The sequence below is a fragment of the Cotesia typhae genome, unplaced genomic scaffold, assembly GCF_013202065.1.
Source record: "Cotesia typhae breed Kobodo isofemale line unplaced genomic scaffold, CoteBio_Ctyphae contig_5, whole genome shotgun sequence".
NCBI lineage: Eukaryota > Metazoa > Arthropoda > Insecta > Hymenoptera > Braconidae > Cotesia > Cotesia typhae.
The window spans coordinates 3,925,831-3,942,480 of record NW_027423757.1 but is presented as its reverse complement, the minus strand read 5'-3'; the positions used below and the strand labels follow the sequence as shown (position 1 = coordinate 3,942,480).

General features: G+C 32.1%; 2 protein-coding genes and 2 long non-coding RNA genes across 8 annotated transcripts in view; 3 read left to right on the top strand and 1 right to left on the bottom strand.

The window, feature by feature from the left end:
* The first annotated feature begins 437 nt into the window (after window positions 1-437).
* Window positions 438-3,205, top strand: LOC141531572 (fatty acyl-CoA reductase 1). Of its 3 annotated transcripts, none has more exons than XM_074249464.1 (5): window positions 438-823; window positions 1,291-1,810; window positions 1,874-2,063; window positions 2,407-2,655; window positions 2,725-3,205. In XM_074249464.1, exons 1-5 carry the CDS (start codon window positions 578-580, stop codon window positions 3,110-3,112), a joined length of 1,593 nt encoding a protein of 530 aa, XP_074105565.1. In that variant the 5' UTR covers window positions 438-577; the 3' UTR covers window positions 3,113-3,205. The 3 variants fall into 3 exon arrangements, with proteins under 3 accessions (XP_074105565.1, XP_074105566.1, XP_074105567.1); XM_074249465.1 differs by having other exon boundaries at window positions 442-823; window positions 2,410-2,655; XM_074249466.1 differs by having other exon boundaries at window positions 689-823; window positions 1,302-1,810.
* A 297-nt stretch (window positions 3,206-3,502) lies between these two features.
* Window positions 3,503-16,650, bottom strand: part of Tara (SERTA domain-containing protein 2 taranis) — a 49,127-nt gene continuing 35,979 nt past the window's right edge. For 2 of the 3 annotated variants that reach the window (XM_074249468.1, XM_074249467.1), the window contains exon 2: window positions 3,503-8,863. In XM_074249468.1, the coding sequence (XP_074105569.1) occupies window positions 7,712-8,854 (1,143 nt within the window). In that variant the 5' untranslated portion in view covers window positions 8,855-8,863 and the 3' untranslated portion in view covers window positions 3,503-7,711. Of the gene's footprint in view, window positions 8,864-9,774; window positions 9,886-16,650 lie in introns of those variants that run through there. The other variant, XM_074249469.1, reaches the window with a different exon arrangement.
* Window positions 8,890-10,214, top strand: LOC141531574 (uncharacterized). Its single transcript, XR_012479956.1, has 2 exons — window positions 8,890-9,486; window positions 9,740-10,214. It is a non-coding gene; the product is annotated as an uncharacterized LOC141531574 (long non-coding RNA).
* LOC141530957 (uncharacterized) lies at window positions 12,711-15,684 on the top strand. Its single transcript, XR_012479835.1, has 3 exons — window positions 12,711-13,945; window positions 14,589-14,693; window positions 14,780-15,684. It is a non-coding gene; the product is annotated as an uncharacterized LOC141530957 (long non-coding RNA).

Below are 16,650 nucleotides of genomic sequence, written 5' to 3'. Positions count from 1 at the left end.
AATATATTTTTTTTACTTTCTTCAACCAAAGAAAATTTTTGACTAATATGTCAGATAATAAACAATTGCTTTTAAGACTTCGAAGAAATTTCTTCTACAAGTTTTAATTTTTTTTATAAATGCTGCGCATAAAAAAAAAAAGTTATATATTTTTACTTCTAATTTCTTTAGTTACATACGTAATTTTTATTTGATAAAGCCGATCTACATGACACACTTACTAGTAAAAACCAATGAATATTTTGACCGTGAACCACAGTGATGTCAGCGAGTTCAAAAATAATATAAACAGTAGAATAAGTCTGTATTAAACTTCTTGCATATATTCCTCATGAATATTTAGTTAATTAGCTGATTATCAATCCGGTATAAAAACTAGTGATTCATTAATTTTTGAAACAGTGTACTTAAATAATTCGTGTTAAAAGTATATAGAACTGATAACTCATATTACAAATATTGTTTTTTTTTTATAAGTAATAAGTTAATTTAACAATTTTTTATTATATTTTTTTTTTTTTTGAAAAAATCTCAGCTGGATAATCAGGATAAAAAAGTAAACGTTTTTTAAACAATCATGGAGGATATATATCGGCGAATTAGTAATGAAGACGATTTTGGTGAAGATGATACCGAAGTAAGCGAAATACAACAATTTTTTAAGGGACAAACAATACTCTTAACTGGGTGCACTGGTTTTTTGGGAAAATGTTTTGTTGAAAAAATTCTAAGAGGCTGCCCGGAAATAAAAAAATTAATTTTAATAGTGAGGTCACGAAAATTATCCGCCAAAGAACGTATGAAGAAATATTTTCAAAATGAGGTAAGTAGTTTTTTTTTTTTTTTTTTTTCTAAAGACTGGTTTAATAATACTTTATATTTTTAGTTTTTATTGGCTGTCCAGTCTAATATAAAAATTTTTTCTCTAATTTTTCATACACAGAAAAAAAAATTTTCTTGAAGCAAGAAAATTGTAAGGAAGACCGACGTTATTTTGGAGTAAGAAAAAATTTTCTTGGCTTAAGAAAATTTAATTTCGTTCAAGAAATTTTCAATCTTCCTTAAGATTTTCCTTTTCTTAAGATTTCTTCCAAACATGAATTGACGATAATTTGTTTATGCCTGGAGGGAAATACAGGCTAACAATATTACGAAAAATTAGAGAAAAAATTGTTGTATTAGACTGGACAGCCACTAAAAACTTAAAATATTAATTAAGTAGTTTTTATTTATTAAATGTATTTGTTAAAAAAAAAAAAAATAATTAAAAAAAAGGAAATATTACTTTAGTTGTTTGATAGATTGCGTAGATACCGCCCGAATTTCGAGTCTAGAGTTCTAATAGTTGAGGGAAACTTGGAGGAAGAAAACTTGGAAATTTCTGAGGAAGACAGAAAAATAATAACAGATAATGTAACAGTGATGTATCACAATGCATCAAATGTTAAATTTGTGACACGAGTATCAGAAAGCCTGAAGTGTAACGTATTAGGAACAAAGTACATGATTGACTTGGCGAAAGAGTGCAAAAAATTGAGGTGTTTTTGCTACATATCAACGGCGTACTCACACTCTTATAAAAAAAAAATTGAGGAAGTATGTTACCCATCACCTGCGAGTATCAAGATGGTTGAGGACATGATTTACGCTGATGAAATCGCTAAATATGGAATCCCACAATCGACTGTCGAGGAAACAATAAAACCATGGGTCAATATTTACACCTTTGGTAAATCCATCGCCGAAACTCTGGTTGAAGAATACGCCAAAGAAGCTTCTTTTCCTTGTATTATTTACAGGCCAAGTCAGAGTGAGTAATTTCATTTTTTTGTAGAATTTTATTAAAATATTAAGGTATTATAATTATTTTTAGTAATCTCGACTTATATGGAACCGTTCCCTGGATGGTGCGGTAATTGGAATGGACCAGCATTGCCCTTTCTTGGCTACGGATTAGGAATAGTTCACTTAAATAATACTAATAAAGCGGTCCAAGATCATGTTCCAGCAGATATGTGCGCAAATTCAATCCTTGCTATTACTTGGGACACTGTAACGAATAGGTAATCATATTGTCAATTTTTATAGAAAAGAGGGATTTAAATCTGCTTAATTTTTTTTTTTTTTTTTTTTTATTCCATCGTAAAGGAATTTTTTTTATATAAAAAAATTTATTGGGTATTTTTCGACTTACTGCTATTTAATGTAATCTTCTATTGAGTACTCTCGGTAGTTCTCGAAGTGAGGATTCTTTTTCATCTGAGCAAAATTGAAACGATATAAAACTAAATATATATAAAACTATATATATTTTTATTTTAAATATCGAGGAAATTATAAGAATTCTCTTTATTTTATTTCGTAAAATTTTGATCTTGAGGAAAAATTAATAAAAATTTTTTCTAGCAGAAAAGAAATTGGAAAAATTTACGTCTTCAATTACGCATCTTCAACGATAAAACCTGTAACGTTAAGAGAGTTTGAACTGCATGCAGTACCACGAGGCAGAGAAGGTCCATCCTTAAAAACCCTCGCTCCCAATTTCATGATTGAAGTTCCTTGTCAATTTGTATTTTGGGTACTTCATTTCTTCGTACATTTCATACCAGCATTAGTTGCCGATATTGCGTTACTAGCAATGTTACAAAAACCTCAGTAAGATATATATTATTTAAATAAATTTAAAATTATTAAAAATAATTATTAATGTTATTATAATTTCAGAGCTCTTGCAGCATTTTATAAAATAACAATAAACATGCCGACAATACGGTACTGGAGTTCATCAGACTGGCGAATTACTGTTAAGGAAACAGAGAAGGTGTGGGACAGAATGAACCATCGGGACAAAATATTATTTTATAATGACATACGGACTATTGATTGGTGGATAAGTGGATTTTCATACTGGTTCGGATTGAAGAAATTTGTACTGAAAGAGCCGATGGACCACGCGCGTGGCAGATTTAGATATAACTTGATGAAGGCAATTTGGATTGTTGGTATAGGTTTAATTGTTTCTTACTTTGCATACCAGTTATTTAATTATTGGCTGACCCTTATTTCACCGCTTACCCAATTTATAAAAAATGAATATATATGTCGAATGTAATAAAAATAAAATTAGCATAAAAAATAGGGAATTAGGTATTAAAAACCATTAATCATTATTATATATAGAATAATACTCTTTATTGTTTTTTCATTTGTTGTTGTCGTTATCTTTAATATTGTGTTGCTTTATCCAATTAATTATAATTTTCTGTTTTTTGCTGCCGATATTTTGGTAAAACAGTATGTATGTGTGATACAACTTTATTATACTAAAACAACGACCGGACCACTCGTATTTGCATATCGTTACTTTAAACCGCTTACGACTAGATTTACTTATATTTTTTTATTAATTATTTTTTAATTTTGTACGACTGATTTCATTAATTTATATTAGAATTAGAATTTCAATTTTTTTCTTAATTATTTATATAATTTTATTTATTTATTTATTTATTTTTTTTTTTTTAATTTAGAGACCAATGTTTGTAATTTTGATAATTTATATTTGTTGATTTATTTTCGACGCAGTTGTAAAGAACGATGAAAGATCGAGTGATCAGTACGCCCTTTAGAGGTATAACGTGCATCATATATTTTTTATTTTCATTTGTTTTCTAATTTTCTATTAAAAAGATTACGCCAAGACTCGAAGCTTTTTTGGGACAATCACATGACGGTTATTTTTTAAAAATTTAATTTTAATTTTTGTTTTTTTCTTTTTTTTTTTTTGAGACAGCATTAAATTCTATTGAAAAATCATATCTTTTTGTAATAAATAAAAGCGATAAAAAAATTATTACTGTCAAATCAATTCAAGCATTTGAAAGAAATAAATAAAATTTTTCTATAAAATTACAAAAGTAATGAAAGTAATAATAATTATTATTATTAAAAAAAAATAATAATATATATCCATCCTTCTTCCGCGTCCCTCGGCTTCGAGTATAATGGCGTAAATTTTCGATGCAACTTTAACTCTCTGTCTTTCTGAAAACCTTCATATCTTTTCTGCACTACTATTTACAATGTACACATGTTGTCTTTCCTGCCCTAAGTTTCCCGAGGCGTTGCTCAGACTTGCTTTATTTACAAATTTTATTTTATATTTTTTAATCAAACAATATTCAACAATTTCTGTAAGCTAAAATTGAAAAAAAAAAAAAAAAAAATATCCAATTGCAATTATGAAAAAAAAATAATTATATAATTCTCAATAATAAATAAATAATTTTGAATTCTTTTGAATATTAATCGTGTAACTAAAATTTTATCAAAAACTAAGTCGCGCTAAAAAATTCACGGCCAGCGCGAAATTTGCGCATTTTTAAAATATAAAATTAAAAAAAAAAAAACATTACAAATCCTGGAAGATAAATATGTAGAAATAGATCAGTTGACACGATTTTTATTATTCAAATGAAAATAATTTAAAAATTGAATTTTAATTTTCCGAAAATTTAATTATATATATAATATATTTATACAAATCAATAAGTATAGATATTTATATACTTTTATTCGTTAATAAAGCAAGCCCTAATAAACGCTTTGTATCACTTACAAAGGTAAATATATATAATAATCTTATATATATACTTCTTCTCATATATAGTATATATAATATATATAATATCTTATGTATATTTTATTTATTTTATACCAATTTATTCTCGCTTCTTAAATCTAACTCTTGTGTAATATTTATACTATTTACAATTTGTATAGTCACTGAATACGTATATATGCATATTCATACATTTTTTAAACATTTATATATGTATACATATGTATATATATATATGTATACATATATATATATATATATATATATATATATATATATATATATATATATATATATATATATATATATTCCATTATTGTGAAGATACAACAACATACACTATGACGTGCATAGCCCACTCTTACATCGCATCCTCGTCCAATCGCGTTTACACGCTCGTTAATTAATTAATTTATTAATTAATTAATAACCAATCGATCAATCAATCAATCGGTTGTTTTAAGCCTACCACTCAAATACAAATTTTATAAATTTCATTTTTGTGCCGAATAATTAATTATATATTTCTCAAAACGATCGCTGCATCATCATCATCATCATCATATCAATTATCATTATCGGTAAATTTCCGTCTCTCAATACGTTTTGTCAGCTGTAATTATTAATTTATTTATTTATAATCTAAACATAATTTATTCTATTGCCGCTGTTTTATTTGTTTCAATAAAATAAAATCGTTATTTCCTGATTTTGTTTTATGAATCGAGCACTCGCTTTTATATAAACAAATAAATTTTTAATTTTATAAATAAAAAATAAAATAATAAATACAATTAAGACAAATTAAAATAATTTAGACACAAAATTGCGCTTACCCGATTCACTGTTTTAAAATAAAATAATAATTATAATCTCATATTTTAAAATCAAGAGAAAACAACCCATTTATAATAATATTATTACACATACCTTTATTAATATTGGATCATTTAACGTCTAATACATTAGAAAATTATTACTTTTATTTAAACTTAATATTGCTTCAATAATTATTCATTAATTAACAAATAAATTTTATATTGATTTATTTTACTACAATATCATCATTATCGTCATATTATGAAAAAATAAATTATATAAAAATCAATTTAACTATAATATTTCAATGATCCATTAATTTTGTGCCATTTATCGTTATTATTATGATTATCATTATTATTAATTTATATATCAATGGAGTACTTTATCGTAGATCATAAACATTGTACTGAGTATTATTGAGGTTGTCTTCTTTTTATTATTTTTAAGTAAGTAATCTTTTGTTTCATTTTTTTTTAATCTGTCACATAATAAAATTATTTTCTTAATTTAAGTAATAGCTGCACTTATTATGGAAATAATGTACGAGAAAACACAATAATTATTACAATAATATTAATATTAATAATAACAATAATAATAATATGAAAATTTAATCAATCGTTGCAATGGAAATATGGACACAGTATAAATCAACGTCTCAGTGTCCAACAATTCGTACTCAAAAATTCTTAGAGGCCACTCACACACTCACACAAGGAAGCCGCTCATATATTATTATTTATTATTAATATTATCAATATTATTATTATTATTTTAAAACATTTTAATAATGTAGATAAGCTACTATGAGAGATCATTGGCGCACTGGCGGGCATGACTTCGTCATGAGTAGTGGTAAGCCTTAAAAATTCTACCTAATTATTCAATTAATAATCCAGGTACTTTTGACAGTATAAACGCGATTGGTGACGGCAATATCATCGACAATGATAAAAATGCTCTTGTTAACATTTTATTATTTTCTTGTGCAATTATGATGACAAATATAATTATTATTTTATATAATAATAATAATAATAATAATAATAATAATAATAATAATAATGAGATGAAACGAACGAGAATGCAAAAGCACCAGGATCTGGTGTCCTAGCACCAAATATATATTTACACATAATCATATATATATATATATATATATATATATATATATATATATATATATATATATATATATATATATATATATATATTTTAGATGTTGATGTTAATTTTTTATGCATATACAATATATTTGTACAGTTAATGTGTGACAATGTTGGGCACGATCCGTGGGCCTAAGCAACGACACTAGTGCCGCTGGAGAACGTCACTCCGAGGCACGCATTTAACGGAATAATAGAGGGACGTCCTTTTTTTTTTTTTTTTTTTTTTTTTTTTAAATATTTATAAACTCTCAACGTTGGTCGGCTAGGCAGGCGATAAATTTATAATTACAATAATTTTTAAAAATCATTTTCATTATTATCAATACATTACATTAAATATACAATGTATAATATTATAATCTGGTAGAAAGCTGTGGAAAATAATTTACTGTCAAAGTTATTTGCTGAAACATCGTTACAAACAATAACAAAATCTTTGACAATCCTTTTAATAATAATAATCATCATCATTATTATAATCAATAACTATTATCATTAATAATTACATTTAAGTTGAACAATTATCGCCGGCCCGGGTACCTTACCGTTGAAAATTCAAAAATATAATTATAATAATGATGCAGATGGCGCGAAATTCGTATCATCGTTTATGAATTAATTGTTGCTGTTGTTTTATTTTTTTTTTCTAATTATTAGCATTATCCGCAGTTGATATTGAGCGTCCATCCGTGATTATTAAGTCGCTGATCCGATGATAAGTTGACGTTGCATTTGCGATTGCGAATCTCTTTCTTTTTCTTGACCATAATCTTCTGATTGAAATAGTCCATTAAGACCGCCGACGCAAATTTAAATCCGCAACAATCAACGAGGAAGTGATGATAGTCGAGTGGAGTGTAATTGACACGAGCCATATTTATTTATTTATTTATTTATACAGTTTAAAATAATCAAACGACGAGCACATTATTGGTAAATGCACTGACCAGCGTCTACGTAACAACACCGGGGTCATCCCGTTGTAATACGTCGCTGCGTCGTATCGTCATTTAGAAGGCCACTAAAGGGGCACCTATTTGCCCTGTGGCGAGAGAGGGTAAAAGTCGATGAGATGGCTCAACGACGCGAGTATTGGGGGCTATGAACCAACACACATCAACGATTCGTGCGTACTACTGCTATTACAACTGTTGTTACTCGTTATAATATGATTATTATTATTGCTACTATTATTATTATTATTATTATTATTATTATTATTATTATTATTATTATTATTAATAGTACTACTGGTGTTATTTGTCGTGTTTAGGTGGTGATCTTGGACATTTGTACTCCTGAGGATGTCGTCCGCCGAAAGGGGCGTAAGTTTCCAGCCCGGCATAAAATCCAGGTCTATTTCAGGTCCAATGTCGACGTCCAGGAGCTCGTTGTTGTTGAGGGGGTCCAGGGGCGACTGGCTGGACAGGGACAAGACGCTGCCCCAATTGATGGACCGACTGTCGTCGCTGTCACCGATCCCGGAGTCAACGTCAGTTTCATTGGAGGCCGTTGGGGGCATCGGGAAGGGCGTCAGTCTGCCCTGCTCAGGATGCTGGAGTTGGGCCATCGGGGCCGGGATCACCGGCTCCATCGGGGGTGGACTCCGGTCTCTCTCCATCTCTCTCTCCAGGTGCCTCAGGGTGTTGCAGATCAAGACGGACCGGTGCAGACTCGGGTCCGGGAACTGACGATACCTCGCTAGTTTGCACATCGAGATGTTCAGGACGGCTAGCCTGCGCTGCCGGTAGCAGGCTCTTCCCCGCCGGCACCAGCTGGTTCTCGAGCCCTCGCAGCATCTCTCGTTGGCGCGGTAGCTCGAGCCCAGCTCCAGGTAACTCTTTCCGTTCTCTTCCCTTCGTATCGTCGGGGGCTCGTAGTGATGGGGCGCGCCCCATTGCGGCTGGGGCCTTGATAATTGGTTGTACCCGCCGTTCCCTCCTGGGGGACTGCTGCGCTGGTGGTAGTAGTGTTGGGGCGGATGGTGAAGCTGGGGCCCTGCTGGAGGCAGGTTCCCCGTTGGCTGACAAGGATTACCCTGGAGGCAAGGCGAGCTCACTTCCATTTCGTAGTAAGACGAGGATTGATTCAGTGGCGGCGTGTAGCTGTCTTCCATCGCCCACCAACTACCCTCTACTCTTCCTAACTTCGACGGGCTCTCGCCCATGTCCATGTCGAACTCCATGCAGCCCACACCTCCCTCCAGTTTACGTTTTCCTGCCGTGGCCTGCAGACCCATCATTGCACAACTCTGTAATCAGAAAGATACGTAGATAATTAGTTACAGTTATCATTGGAAGTTTTTATTTGAGGAGTTAATTATTATTGGGGAAAGATTTATCGATTTGATACCGATTTATGTTATGTAAACTTTGATTCTTAGAATTGATTGATTAGTTTAAAAATTAATTTGATAAAAAAGAAAAATTCTTGAACCAAAAATATTATTGTTGAAAATCTCCAACAGAGGGCGTTTGATCGCTGAGCGAAGAAAGTTCTAAAATAAAAATTATCTTTTTGACTCCTCTAAGAAGCTTAAATTAGATGATAAATTATTTTTTTGATGACTATATTAGACCACCTATGAAAATTAGCTTGATTACAAATTTTTTTACAGATCTTCAAAAGTACAAGTAATATTTCTACTACAGTGTAATAATGTGATGGTGAGTATAAGGGTGTGTTTTTGTCCAATTCAAGTCAATTTGATTTATAAACTCGAGTAAAAAGACAGAAGGCGGCTCGAAAACGGTGACTCAGATCATTGGCTCGTTTGCGAGAACGTACCAAGATAATGACGTCAGGCTCCCCTTCCTGGCTTTGAATCAAGTCATCTTCGGAATAGTTACCAGTATGCTATGTCGTTTTATATGTGTAAGTATATATGTATATATCTATCTACATGGGGAAGAGAAATTGTCTGGGAGTAAAAATACAGAGGGTGTTAGTCATGACCATGAATTTAATTAACCATTATGATGCGGGTATCAACCAGATTCTTAGACTTTGGAAAATGTTGATCTCTTTTTTTTGCTACACGACCCTTAATTTTTGAATTTTTTCAATTTTAACGTAACCGAAAATATTATTATAGTAAATAATAAGAATAATAATAATAAATGTGTAGTAAAAATGACAGTCTCACGGTGCCGAGAAACCCACCTCCACAGTGAGAGAAAGTAAGATGATTACCTCCCACTTTCGACACACTCACACAATACACACAACTCGCGGGGAATTTGAAAGCGTGGACAAAGAGACAGTACGTGTACATACATAGATGTATATATAAATGCCCCAACGATAATGCAATATTGAGAGCCACTGTATGAAAGTTGAACGAATCACCGCGAGATGGAACTGAGAGTACCTTTATTCTGAAGTAAAAAGTATTGACAATATCATCCCACGTGGACTACCTATATGCTGATATACAAGTTATCATGACTAAATAATAATCCACCAGACATGTAACTACTATTTTCCACTTATTTGTAAACAATACGATTATAAATAGACAGACAATATACGTTAAACCTCCAGTTTTAACTTGTAAATTAATAATTATTATAAAATAAAAATAAATAAATAAAACAATAATATTTTTTGGCTCGATTCCGAAATGAATTTATACAATCATTTGAATAATTTTATCACAATTGAAAAAGGGATTAGATTTAAATTCCATCAGAGACATATACTTTAACTTGAAAAAGTTGTGCCAGATATTTAACAACCGATAATACCCCGACGTAAGCACTTGTTGAATCGTGAAAATCTAGGGTCAGCGTAACGGATTAGTTGTGTTGCTGCTACAAATGCACACGCCTCCATGCAATCATAAATCAAAGTCAAGGAAAAGGACCTTTTAGCCATTTTACTATTATATGTCTTCTACTGAGGTTCTTCCTACTTTAGGTATACACGTTATACCCTGACCAAATAAATATACACGATTTTATTTTATTACCAAAACTGCCCTCATATTTTTTTTATTGCCATATTTCCTAAGGTCGGTATTTTTTTCTTGATATTTATCAATCAAAAAGATTTATGCGAACACGCAGGATTATTCATTTGAATTTTTGAATAATATTTTTTATTTGTTTGCTAAAATTTTGACCAAAATTCAGATAAGTCTACAGCCTTAAAAATTCTCAACAAATTGATGAAATTTGCTGAGCGCTTCTAGTCAAAATTTGAGTTAGTTAATTAAATGATTCAAGAATGAGGTCTTTTTGGATAAGAAAACCAATAATTGTGATAGGGAGTAAATCCCATGTCTAAAAACAATGAGTCCTTGAGACAACTGTCTATGCCGACCCTCAATGCTTCCGGGTGTTTAATGTGACCCTGATGCACAATAGTTTTCTGTACTGGCGCTTACGATCATTTGCTGTGTACAAAAGTTTAGTGTCACGTCGTTTAAGTTAATTTGATATCAGACGCAGACAGTTGTTGTGAAGACGTGATCAAAGAAGAATCATCAACAGGAATACCAGCTGAGCGATTTATTTCATTTTAATGCGACCATTTATGTCACCGTTTGCTTTTGGGGGCTCTTCATTTTAGGAAAATAAAAGTTTTATCGATGATTTTACGTGAATGGTTGTAAATATTTAAATAAAATATCTAATATGTAATATAAATATATAAATACAAAATAATTTAAGTTATCATTATCATCCTCGAGTCATTGTGTAGGCTCCAGTGACGGACTACAACGACGTTGAGTGCGCAACAGAGCCTCACTCATACCAGGCATGACGTCAACCGGCTGAGTATTATTTTCGAAAGGAGACGAGAGAGAACAAGAGAGAAACTGTGAGATATGTGTACGTATGCGTGTTCACTTACATGACTACTCACACTTTAAGTTAAATATCATTTACACAATTTAAAAACAAGAAATACTTAGTGTACTAAATATTGTCTCAAAAATTTATAGAAATTTTGATGATAAAAGAGTGGCTACTTTTGATGATTGATAATTAGAGTGTATTGTCGTGTTTGTAAATATTGACATTGATATTGATATCCTAATAATTGATCAAGAGTTTACGTTGAGCGATGAGTTTTAGTTTAGCACATTGACGGCTAGGTCTAAAGTCTAAAGATTGAGCACGCGAACCGCGAGCGCTATCAACACCTCGCGGATAAGATTGCTAAGCAACACGACAACCGTTTCAAGGACTTGGCTTCAGTTTGAAACTCTACGAGTTTAAACGAAACCGAGACATCACCATCTGCGAATCCTACTGGATATTTTTATTATAATTATTATAAATGTAAAATTTATGACAGACTGTTTATCATCTAAATATTTCTGGTGCTTACGTTACTTTAGGTTGGTACATGTAATTCGTTGCAGAGATAATGATAACGATCAGTGTCCTAGACTAGCCAGCTCTGTAATGTAACGTTTCCGTTTAGTTTAAACAATTTGCAAGCTACTTACTGTCATGTCAGTCTTTCTTACGGACAAAATTTCTCATTCAACAACGAAAAATTAACTGCGTTGGTGGGTTTGCTTTTTTTTTTTTTTTCTTCGCTTGCTTGCAGAGTAGAGCCCAAATACCTAAGCTCTGATTCTGAACTATTTAATAGTAATAGTAATAGTATATTAAATTATATGTTACGTTATACGGTGGATTTGTCTAGAATGCACCTTTGTGTCAACGTAAAACGTAACGTAATCCCCAATGAATCGAGATGACAGCTAACCCATTCACTCGTTTCGTTTGCCTCCTCCACATTTATATATGCGTATATATATATATATATATATATATATATATATATATATATATCTAATACGGAGGTACTAAAGTACGCGTAGAGTAACAGAGGGGTTCAGTCACAGTCACACATACAGAATAAACCATTAACAGAGGGGATAAATTGGCTACCCCATATATATATTGTATGTATGACGGTAGACATTGGTGATGGCCTGCACGCGGGTAAGTTGCATTAGGGGATGAATAAAGGAAATTTCTACGAGGGATTGTATTCTCCCTAACTCAGGGACTCTCAACTACAATATATCTGTCCAGAGAGCAACAGAAGAAATAGAAGAAAAAAGAATTTCTTTTGTACTTTATTTTATTATAAAATTAATTTTTAATCTCCATAGTAGGTATCTTATTTCTTTGTTGGGTTTGGGTATAATTATTTTACTTGATTTAAGATGCTAATAATGTAAAAATATTAAGTGCAAGAGCGAAATAACAATTTACAAGCAAAATGTAAATGCAAAGGGAAAGGGAAAGTTTTAGTTGCAGCCGGATTTTCGCGTGGCTGCCGGAATGCATACAAGAATGCACGTGTGCGGTGAGTAATTCGCGCCCTCGTCATCTGACAGGAAGAGTCATCAGGGTATAAATACATATGTATCTATATGTGTATGTGGATATATATGTGTAGGCTGCATGCACTGAAGAGAATGAAGAGCAAGGTAGAGAAGAGTAACATAAGGGTGAAGGAAAAAAGGCCATATGGTAGGCAAGAACGACCGGGCAGTCTAACGCGTGGGAGACAAGGGGACTCAATGTTCTCTTGCTCTTCTAATATATATATATATATATATATATGATGTATAAATATATACATATATATCTTACTATCTTGTTCTGTACTAAGTACTGCTCAACCCTCATACTCAAATCTATCATGCTTTTATTTAATTAGACATCTATATGTCCCATTATACATTATCCTTATTTTCCTTTGGATCTCCAAATTGAAAGTCTCCCGCTCAGATAGAGATGAAATGCGATTTTTGGCGAGCTAGATGGATCTAAACTAAGGGGCTGCAGGCTCAACCCCCTTGTTGATATTTTCACCCCTTTTTCTGCATGAAACTAGTATGTTATATATATATGTATTGCTACTGCTATCACTATTGCTGGGTGACCTAGTCGAGGAACCATAAAGCCGGAACTGTATGGCTTTGGGACAATGAAAAGGTGTGTTTGCAAGGAGTACGATGAGAGAAAATGGACAAAAAAAGGAGAACAAGAATGGCGATGGATGTATAATAACAATAACAGACAATATAAATATATAAGTACGTATTATAAAAGCAAAGAACCTGTTACTGTAAGTCGAAACTGACGACTTACTGAATTTATTGAGGTTTCTAATAATCTTAGTGGTGCTAAGTACACAATAAGGTAATCTGTTTGTATATTTATCGCTTTTATCTTTTTCTTTAGTGTATTAGGTTGCTAGTTTGTAATAGAGTAGGCATATCATTTTTTCTGACTTGAATATAAAGCAAAAGAAAAAAAGAAGAAAAGTACAAATTTAGGAGCAGTGTCATTAAAATAAAGTGAGTATAGTCGGGTAAAACATAAGGAAGACATTGCGCGGTAAACATAATGCACTTACAATCTTGTTGTGATATCTGAGAGCCAAAAGTTTACAGCTTTATGTCACCAAAGAGCTTTTGTGTGCATTACGACACTAACAGAAAACATCAAATTCATAAGATTTTATAATAATAATAATAATAATAATAATAATAATAATAATAATAATAATTAGAGCTTTATTTTATCTGTTCTTTTATCAATATTTATTTATTTAGTTGTTTATGTTTTAGTGAGATGGAAAAAGTGAGAACAAACTTTATACCGATATTGGCGGAAGAGAAAAGTGAGAAAAAGAAAATTTATTACCTTTGATTTTATTTCTAGAGGGAGAAAAGTTGATTTGAAATTAATTTAGAGGTGACGAAAAATTATGCATGTAATTGATATAAATTTTAAAGTTTTTTTTTTAGAGTAATTCTTTAGGACAGTATTCTATCTATCTATTGTATGTATTTTTATTATTATTATTATTATTATTATTATTATTAGAGTGTATAGTAAGTAGAATAGAAATAGAGGAGAATGTCTGGATCCGAAGAATGCTTGATGCTTTTGTGGGGTCTATTATAATACCTGAGTTTTACCTGAGACCTTTTTCAGGTAAAGAAAATTTGTGTCGGTCTCACCGACCCCGGTAAAAATTTTTGACGAGGGTCAGACACTTTTAGGCCCGAATATATATGACGCGTATCCTCTGCTGTATAAGTAAGTATAAGAATAAGAATACTCAAACTTATACTTATATTCAGCTGACCCATGGCTCAGTGACTCTCCTTTTATTCTTATTCTAGGGGGAAATTGTGTTAAGCTTAGTCCAATGGAATTTTGGATTACACTTTTATTTACAGCCGGAGAATCTTTTGAAATATTCAAAAAATAAATTACCTCGTATTTCTCGGGTCCTTTATAGTCGCAGAAAAACAAACAAATTATTTTTACTTTTGTCTCGCATTAATTGCAACAGAATCCAATCAAGAAGATTAAGGCCAAATAAAATTTTGACCGAAAAAATTAATTTTTGTCACTTTAAATTTATAAAAATTATTAATAAATATTTAAAATAAAAATAAATTCAAGTAGATATTCAAAAAAAATTTTTTTTAATATTTAAATTCTAAAATTAGAAAAAAAAAAATCTCTAAAATAAATAAATAAAGAAGGAAATAGAAAAAATTTTTTTTGAAATTAAAAAATCAACAATACCGTATTACTGAGAAGTAGCAGTGAAGGGACGAAAGGGACCCAAGGGATCTCATAGAAAAGCTTAGGGCACATGGGCAAGCAGGCTAGAACACGAACGAGGGACTGATGTGAGAGAGGCAGAACAACAGCAGCAGCAGCCAGCAATAGTGATGCCTGAGCTCTCTTTAGCTTTGGGGAAGCAGAGAAGCATTGTTATATTTAGGGTAAAGACCCCATCGGTACCCCCGTATGAAGGAGGGTTGCCAGAGCCTTTCATACCCGACGAAGGGTCGGAACGGCTGTCGGACTCTTTTGTCCAAGTCGTCGAAGCGACGGAGGAACTTGTATTTGGCATTTACTTAAACTCAACTTTGAATCTCAACATAAGTTGGTACCTCGGTGCTAGTCTATCACACTGGTTTTCCTTATGTCTCATGAGCTTGGGTACCTGACTAGGGGTATAGCTGCCAAACCAGTTTACAGATCCAGATACAGAACTTCCGCCTTTAAAATCTCCAAAGCACAAAACCCAAATCCTGGGTGACTTGGTCGAGTTAAGCAAAGACTCTTGACTGTTTTATAGCGAGTCCTTCACCAAAGTAGATTCTAAGATAGAAGTAGAGAACGTGGGAGAGTTTACTGTTAGCCGATTGTGAGGATGAGTATGAGTAAAGAGCTAGAATTTAACAATCATCAGACAGCTCACCAGCTCTTTTTCGCAACAGCATCAACATCATATCAGTTGACTGGTAAAGAGACAGAAAGAGGCTGTTATGGTACTCTCTGGCACTCTCTAGCAATTGCCGATGGCAAGCTCACTAGCTCACTATACTAGCTCAACCTCATACTTATATTAGGTTGCTCCGGGTGTTGTATCGGTGAAAGGTGTGGCTATAGTGTTTGTTGGTTGTTGCCGGCTATATATAAGAAAAGAGAATGCAATATCTCATGGTACCTTGTATCGTAGCATATTCCAGCTATATAATATCCAGCCGCGGCTCCACACTCTATGCTACAAGCCACCAGGTTATAATCATTTTCATCCTGTCCGGCTGTTATACCGTCTCTAGCTTCTGGAACTGTGAAGATATATAGCGAAAAGAGAAGATAAAGGGCGTAGAAGGATATAAATATAATGCCTGGACGATACAGGTGCGTTACTGAATGGGATTCAATGACCTCTGTGGATTTGAGGACAAGATACAAGAAGCAGTAGCCTGGTATCACATTATTTAATATTATACTTTGATATGAGTGGAGAGAATAGTTAACGCTGTTAGTATGGGATCCGTGAAACATATTTGCACTTTGATTCTATGTAAAACTCATCCCGCAATAATAATACAGGCTCGTGACCAAGTGGAAAAAGGAGAGGTGGGAAATGACTGCGATGTACTCTTCTGACGTCGGCGGCTTGCACACTACAGAGCTGTAATAAATGATACCGTACATCCTAAATTATCTATACCGGTATATAACT

Bases quoted from the DNA above. Each gene is read 5' to 3' on its own strand.
- LOC141531572 (XM_074249464.1), top strand. From the start codon at position 578: ATGGAGGATATATATCGGCGAATTAGTAATGAAGACGATTTTGGTGAA. The intron at 1,811-1,873 runs GTGAGTAATTTC...AATTATTTTTAG, and splicing joins TATTTACAGGCCAAGTCAGA to TAATCTCGACTTATATGGAA. The intron at 2,656-2,724 runs GTAAGATATATA...TTATAATTTCAG, and splicing joins GCAATGTTACAAAAACCTCA to AGCTCTTGCAGCATTTTATA.